Source organism: Mizuhopecten yessoensis, unplaced genomic scaffold, assembly GCF_002113885.1.
Source record: "Mizuhopecten yessoensis strain PY_sf001 unplaced genomic scaffold, ASM211388v2 scaffold4001, whole genome shotgun sequence".
Taxonomy (NCBI): domain Eukaryota; kingdom Metazoa; phylum Mollusca; class Bivalvia; order Pectinida; family Pectinidae; genus Mizuhopecten; species Mizuhopecten yessoensis.
The window spans coordinates 840,315-847,430 of record NW_018405326.1 but is presented as its reverse complement, the minus strand read 5'-3'; the positions used below and the strand labels follow the sequence as shown (position 1 = coordinate 847,430).

The 7,116-nt window shown below is 37.1% G+C and overlaps 1 protein-coding gene across 4 annotated transcripts in view; it reads right to left on the bottom strand.

Moving 5' to 3' along the window:
• LOC110448334 overlaps positions 1 to 6,538 on the bottom strand; it is a 42,417-nt gene extending 35,879 nt beyond the window's left edge. For 3 of the 4 annotated variants that reach the window (XM_021494511.1, XM_021494512.1, XM_021494513.1), the window contains exons 1-4: positions 4,108 to 6,538; positions 3,623 to 3,764; positions 2,809 to 3,083; positions 1,304 to 1,441 (exon numbers count right to left, since the gene is read on the bottom strand). In XM_021494511.1, the coding sequence (XP_021350186.1) occupies positions 1,304 to 1,441; positions 2,809 to 3,083; positions 3,623 to 3,764; positions 4,108 to 6,310 (2,758 nt within the window). In that variant the 5' untranslated portion in view covers positions 6,311 to 6,538. The remainder of the gene's footprint in view (positions 1 to 1,303; positions 1,442 to 2,808; positions 3,084 to 3,622; positions 3,765 to 4,107) is intronic. The other variant, XM_021494514.1, reaches the window with a different exon arrangement.
• Between the last annotated feature and the right edge of the window lie 578 nt (positions 6,539 to 7,116).

The window sequence follows — 7,116 nt, the reverse complement described above, 5'->3', positions numbered from 1 at the left end:
GGGGCTTAGGACTAAACCGGCAACTATTTTTGTTGACCTTTGTCCATGGAAGGTCCCTGCAAAATTTCATTGAAATTGGTTCAGGGGTTTTGGAGAAGAAGTCGAAAATGTAAATTGTTTATGGACGGACGACGGACGACGACGAACAAAAGGCGATCGCAATAGGTTACTTGAGACTTTGTCTCAGGTGACCTAAAAATGTGGGAGAAATCTTCGGACAAAAAATCAAATACTGAAATGAACAAAAGGCAATATATTTTGGAAAAAATTGTCGAATCAAAATTCTTTTTAGGGAGACACAACTTCATATCATGATTATAATGTACATTAAGTTTCAAAGAGATCGGTCGAAAAATGTAGGAGGAGATCTCCGGACAAAATTCAAAACCTGAAATGAACAAAGGACAATTACTTTTGGAAAAATTGTCGAATCAAAATTCTTTTAATGGAGACACAACTTCATATCATGATTATAATGTACATTAAGTTTCAAAGAGATCGGTCGAAAAATGTAGTAGGAGATCTCCGGACAACATTCAAAACCTGAAATGAACAAAGGACAATTACTTTTGGAAAAATTGTCAAATCAAAATGCTTTTAATGGAGACACAACTTCATGTCATGCTTATCATGTATACCAAGTCTCAAATAGATCGGTCGAAAAATGTAGGAGGAGATTGCCAGACAAAAAAAGTTTACGCCGGACAGACGGATGGACAACGCCATACCAACGCCATACCATAATACTACTGTCAAATTTAGACGGTCGTATAAAAATAGGTCTAATGTTGTAATATATGTAGCCCATCAAGAGATAACGCCTTTTTATTCATATCTGCCTCATGCTGAGGAACAAGATAACAGGTGACTGCATACATGTAACACAGACATAATGCAAATATTTCAAAGTGAACTTTTTCAGATGCGTCATTCTAACATTCTGACTTAAATGACAACTACCAAAGATCGTAAGTGGATAAAAGTAATGTTTTTATGTGAATATTTGAGTAGTAAATTTGTTCCTTATGTTTGATGCAAAATGACATATTTTTTGGCAATATAACATTATAATTTACAACCATGAACATCACTATAAGTTACACTTATTTTTTATTTTACTGACATAATACCCTGTAACATTTATTTTTTATTATACTGACATAATACCCTGTAACATTTATTTTTTATTATACTGAACATAATACCATGTAAAACTTGTTTTTTATTATACTGAACATGATACTCTGTAATTATTAGTGCCACAGTTGTTACAAATATGTTTTCTTTGAATTAAGTGTTTTACCTGACAAGCCACAAAATATGGCCTGTGCGGGAAGCTCCATGAACTCTTGACTGGCAGTCTTCAGTGTCTCTCTTTGAAGGCATTCTGTGTTACCGTAGTCCACGAACGTTACCTCTGCTAATCCATTCTTCAGTAGACCTGTGGTATAACGGAACAAAAATTACATTCTTGACATGTTGTCTTGCAAGAACCAAATCTGTAATTTTTCTGCATTTATGACAAGGACCCAGGATATTATATACACATCAAATTTTTAAATGCAATTCTTGTTCAAATTTGATTGTGTATATCATTGCGTTGAGCATGATTTTGAATCTAAGGACATGCATATTTTGCTTTCATTTTAATATTAATGAAAATTTCAACAAATTACTTTAGAACTCCAACATTGTAATCTGGTCAAAAATTTCGCTTTGAAAAATTTCATTTTCATTATGAGGTCGTAATTTGAAATTGATTAACACCTAGGCTTGTTCCATTGGACTGAATCAGGGTTTTCCATTTTTCCCCCAATTTCACTATGGTTCTAATAATTCTTTTATTAAAGCTAAATGTAAGCAGTTTCTAATTCTATGGGAATCTGTAATTTGTAATGTTGTATTTAAAAATTCTAAAGAGGCCATTGGGGACAGAATGAACATTTGTAATCGAGTACTTAGGCAGTTATAAATGTCCACACATAAATCAGACTTCACAAGACTCCATTTGAACAGTACTGTTTGACTTATATTTTATAATGTTCTTACTTCATGTAACGTTTAAGGTAGAGAGTACTTCTGCATTTGAAAGAATGTGCATACACAAGTTCCGATCAGTGGTTTTTATCGTTTTTTTATTGTCTACAGAAGAGTGATATTTGTAAATGTACGTCACCATAATTGATCTGTTGTAGTGACATTGGTAGTGTGTCGGGTCAGTAATGTGATGGTCCCTAGTTCGCTCCACAATGGATTTTTTTTCTTTCTTATAAATAATAGTATTTATAGTAATTCTAAATCTTATACAAATAGTACTCTTTACCTTAAGACCATAATTATGTATTTCTATTGCTGCGATATCGCTATGGTGGTACGCACATAGCGGACGTCGCTATAGCGAACTATTATGCAACGTCATAGTTTATGACGTCATAATATCTACTTCAAATAAACAGTCTGAAGAATCTCCTTGACGAGATGAAAGTACTATAGACTCGTTGTTGAGAATTTTTCTTTTTATATTATTTCTTAGTCCGAAAGGATCATTTTTCTGCTTTTAAATACATATAAATATATAAATCACATCTTGTGCTATGCATCTCATTGTGTATTTGAATGTATTCCGAGTCTCATCAGAGACAAATAAATAATTGCGAAAACCATCTCAATTTATTTAAAATTACTCAAAATGTGGCAGGCATGAGCATCCTGCTACTATGGACAGACAGACGAACACACTGACAAAGCCTATGAAATACCCTCTCCACTAATGGGGTACGATAATGGAGAACTATCTTGTATACAAACCTGAAACCTTTGCCCTGTACCAGCTGTTGTCGTCCGTGTACTTGGCTATACATGGCTGTCCTAGCATGGGGTTCACCAGGGCCCCTTCTGTATCCGTCAGGCTGCCGTAATGGGCCTGCAGTGTGTCCATCATGGTGTCTAACTGTTTGGCCATACTGGTCAACTGGACATGGAAATGTTGTGGGTCCACCACATGAGTTACCATCACCTCCTGGGAACATCCTGTGTCGACTTGTAAACAGTTATAGCCATCTCCTCTGTTCAGTGTCCTCACCCTGTTAAAAATAAACAAGATCACAGGTTTTCTGACTTGGACCAACAGTGGCCTATTAAAGCTAGCACTGCTGAATAAGAAATTGAGAAAATTCATATTACTGCTGAATTCTAAATGCTTCCGGTTTCATTCAGGTGATAGCGAAAAATCAACTTTTACATTCGGAGCATCTTTATAGGAAACTTGTTAATAATTGGACAAGTGCGAGACTCACTTCAGTTTGGTTTGTTTGTGTTTTATGTCCTATGAACAGCATTTAAGGATGTGCCAGGTTTGGTGGTGGTGGAAAGCTTGAGTTCCCCCGAGAAAAAATCACTGACCTACAGCCAGTACCTGGCAACTGCTCAACAAAGGTCTCGAATCTGCGACCCAGTGGTGGAGGGCTAGTGGTAGCAGAATGTCAGATGCCTTAACCACTTGGCCACCGTGACCCCAATATTATCAGAGTTGAAACATGGAGAAGAAGTAAGGACATGAACTTTTGGCAATATGACTGTGGAACATGTAAAAATATTTCCTTTAGCAATGCACTTTCAATACCTGGCATCTTTGTTTACTGCTACAGCTTTGGGTAGCCTGGGAGGTTGTTTTGAACCCACTGAACTTCCTTCGAGTTTCCCAGCAAGCCCTTGGTTCCGAATGTTGCTCGTGAGTTCCACATCATATATCGGGTATGCTCCATCTGTAATATTGAATCACAACATTTACATATAGATCAAATGAACAGGCATGCAGTTCATCAAAATTTTACCTGTTTTATATTTCTATAAGTATAATGAATAATTTCTTTTGTTGCACACCATTAATAAATGACATACAAACTTCAATTCTAATTCCTTGAAACATTTTAATTGTTCATGTACAGTCTGCTATATTTACCCAATAAAAAGATTCTCTGAATTTCAATATATGAAAAGATCCACTTGAAAACTAAATGATGAACTATGTATCTATATAGTATATTTTTAATTCATATCAAAGATAGTAATTTGCTAGGGGTTTTTCAGATTTTCTACAGTACAAACCTTTTCTCGATATTAATTTCACTTCTATCACTTTGTTGAGTAGGAGATTCTCTGTCATCTCTTTGCTGATGGAAGGCGACACTCTTGGCAACTGACACAGAATACACTGCTGAGGAAGGACGGCAAACTCGGGAAGCATCTGTTTTAATTCTAAAGGCTGCTTGATGGTCTCATCTCCAAAATCTGCAAATGCTATGGATACGGTATTCCCGTGTTTCTGTGTAACCAGAGCTCTGTACCATCCCCCGTCACTGTAACGTGTGCTACACGAACTTCCCAAAGAACAATCTGAAAGAATCATTTCTCCAGAAGTCATCTGATCGTATTTTTGATTCAACTTTATCTGAAGTGATTCAATCTTTTTGGCATCTGTCTTTGTAAGTTGTCCGTATACTATACTAGGCGTCTTGACTGCTGTGATACAGAGCAATTCTTGACTGCCAGTTGTGGTTTCTGGTGAGGGAATTGGTACAACAGTGTGTGTTACTGCTGAAGGTTCTGCTCTTCTCGTTTCCATTTTGATAGCGTGTGCCTTTTGAGCTGATTTGCCTACACCCAACATCTCAGCATTAATGTATCGGTCTTCGTCCCTATCTCGTGTGTCGTACAAGTCCAGCTGATAAAGATTACTTCTACGTGTTGTAACTTTAGCTACCAATGACACTTTACTTTCAAAGTCTTTCAATGTTTTTATCTCTGTAGTAGACCAAAATTTATCTTGGGTTTTGGTCACATCCACAGTACACTCTGTTGAATAGCATGGCACAGTCAGTAAAACGGGGGACATGGCATGTAATCTATTTACTTTTACATTTTCCTCAAATCCAAAGTCCACAGAATGTACCACAGCGTTTTCTCCCGACACAGACTGAAGCACACACCTGTAATGTTGATCATCACTTAAATGTCCTATACAGGCAGTGCCACCTGAAAGGGAAGGTACTGCAGTGTTGGAGCCAAATTCTTGTGCGACTCTTACCATTATCTGATCCAATTCTGGTCCATTTTCTAACAACTGAATGAAGAATCTTCCAGGGTGTTCAACATATGATAGACAAATGTCATACACTTTGGTGCTATCCAACTCCATGGGAATAAAATGTTGACTTCTGACCTGAGGTGTGACTGCAGAAATATTTTCTATTTTGTCAATTTCTACATTGTAAACATCATCTGTTCGACCCAAAACTCGTACAAGCACGCCATCAGAGTCTGTCAATTCCTGCAATTTTTCTTCCAGTGTGTTATTATCAACTTTAGTTCTTTTGTAGCAGCATTTTATACTCATTGCTGGTAATCTGTGAAAGTTCTGTGGCAATTTCAAAAGTTCCGATACATCTTTTGATTCTGAATTTCCATAATCAACAAACTGAACTAGACTTGTGTTGCCGTTGACGGTTAGAATGGATGATCTGTAAGGCGCATGGTCTTCACTGTAGAAAGTCATACAAAGCATCGCTGCAGATACATGATCAAGTTTCTCTGCTCCACCAGCAGCAGAGTCTGCCAGGTTGGTCATGAGATCATTCAACTCGTTTTCTTGATCTACCAACTGAATCCAAAATTTATTGGCACTGTCGACATAGGATACATATGCATTATACTGCATACCAATTTGAAGATCATTTGCATTGGAGGATTTTATGTTTTTTGTTGTTGGCTCTTTTCCATGCTTGAACAGTCCAGTATCGCTATAAAGTCTTAACGCCACGTCATTATTTGAATTAGGCCCACTTGATCCCACGACCTCGACAGTGAATTCGAAACCAACAAGTTGAGCATCCAACTGTTCCGTTTCGGAGAGCGTCCATGTATTTCCATTTGACAATATGTCTACCAGTTCACATTTTGTCGCCAACCCTTGTGTAGTTTGTAATTCATCTGTTGCTACTTTAATGTCAGAGTTGTTTATTTTCTCTTTATTTCCGTAGTCAATAAAAAACACTGAAGCGACACCTCCGTCTTCACTCTCGACTCTCGCTCGATACCACACCCCATCTTCACTATAAAGGGCCAAAACAATGTCACCCTTTTTGTATGATGAAGCGTATGGTGCTTCTGCAGCTGAAATTTCTACTTTTTCAGCCAGATCATCAACAGTTGCGCTGTCACAGAGCTGACCATAACCACAACACTGGTTGCCGTAATATTCCACGTGGGTAAATACGGCAGCGACGCGAGTGCCAACTGTCAAACCGGCCATAGCGAAAATATGGGTGTAAACTCACTTTTGAATCAAGAGAAATTATGATTGAATTATTAGCGTTTGATTAGAAATCAACTTTTCGCCGGTCACGACTACTTGCCATCACTAGTTTCATTCATTCACCAAGAAAGATGAGGACGGATTCCTTTGACGCCATAACACTTTGCCTAGTCACGTGACCTAAGCATCTCCCGCGCTTTATTCACTATCACGAAGGCGTTTGAATTCATAGTTTCACAAAATTTGAAACAAGCATACACTAACATTTTCATGTTTTTTAATCATATATTGATGATTTAGGGTGCCTCGGTAGCCGTGATCGCTGACGCGCAGTCATTGTATATNTGTATAAGATTCTTAATAATTACACTCCAACTTATCTCGATAATATCATTCAACCATTTCTAAATGTAAATAATAACTATACCTTCAGAAATAACAGATTCTTTAATATACCACAGACAAGAACTACTACTTATATGAATAGCTTCTTCCCTTCTACAATGGTAAAATGGAATGCACTTGATAGCACTGTACGAGACTCCATCTCAATTTCATCTTTTAAAAAGAAACTTAAAAAAAACTGTGATACATCCGTCTCAGAAACTTTTATTAACTGTGTTCCGAGGAAACTTTACATCATTTTATGTCAACTAAGAAATTTTAAAAGTGATCTTAACTTTGATAAGTTACAAGACCATCTGCTTGATGATGCTTCCTGTGTATGTGGTGTACAGAGGGAAGATCTAGTACATTTTTTCTTTCAATGTCCTCTGTATTCAAATATTAGGCATCATATTACC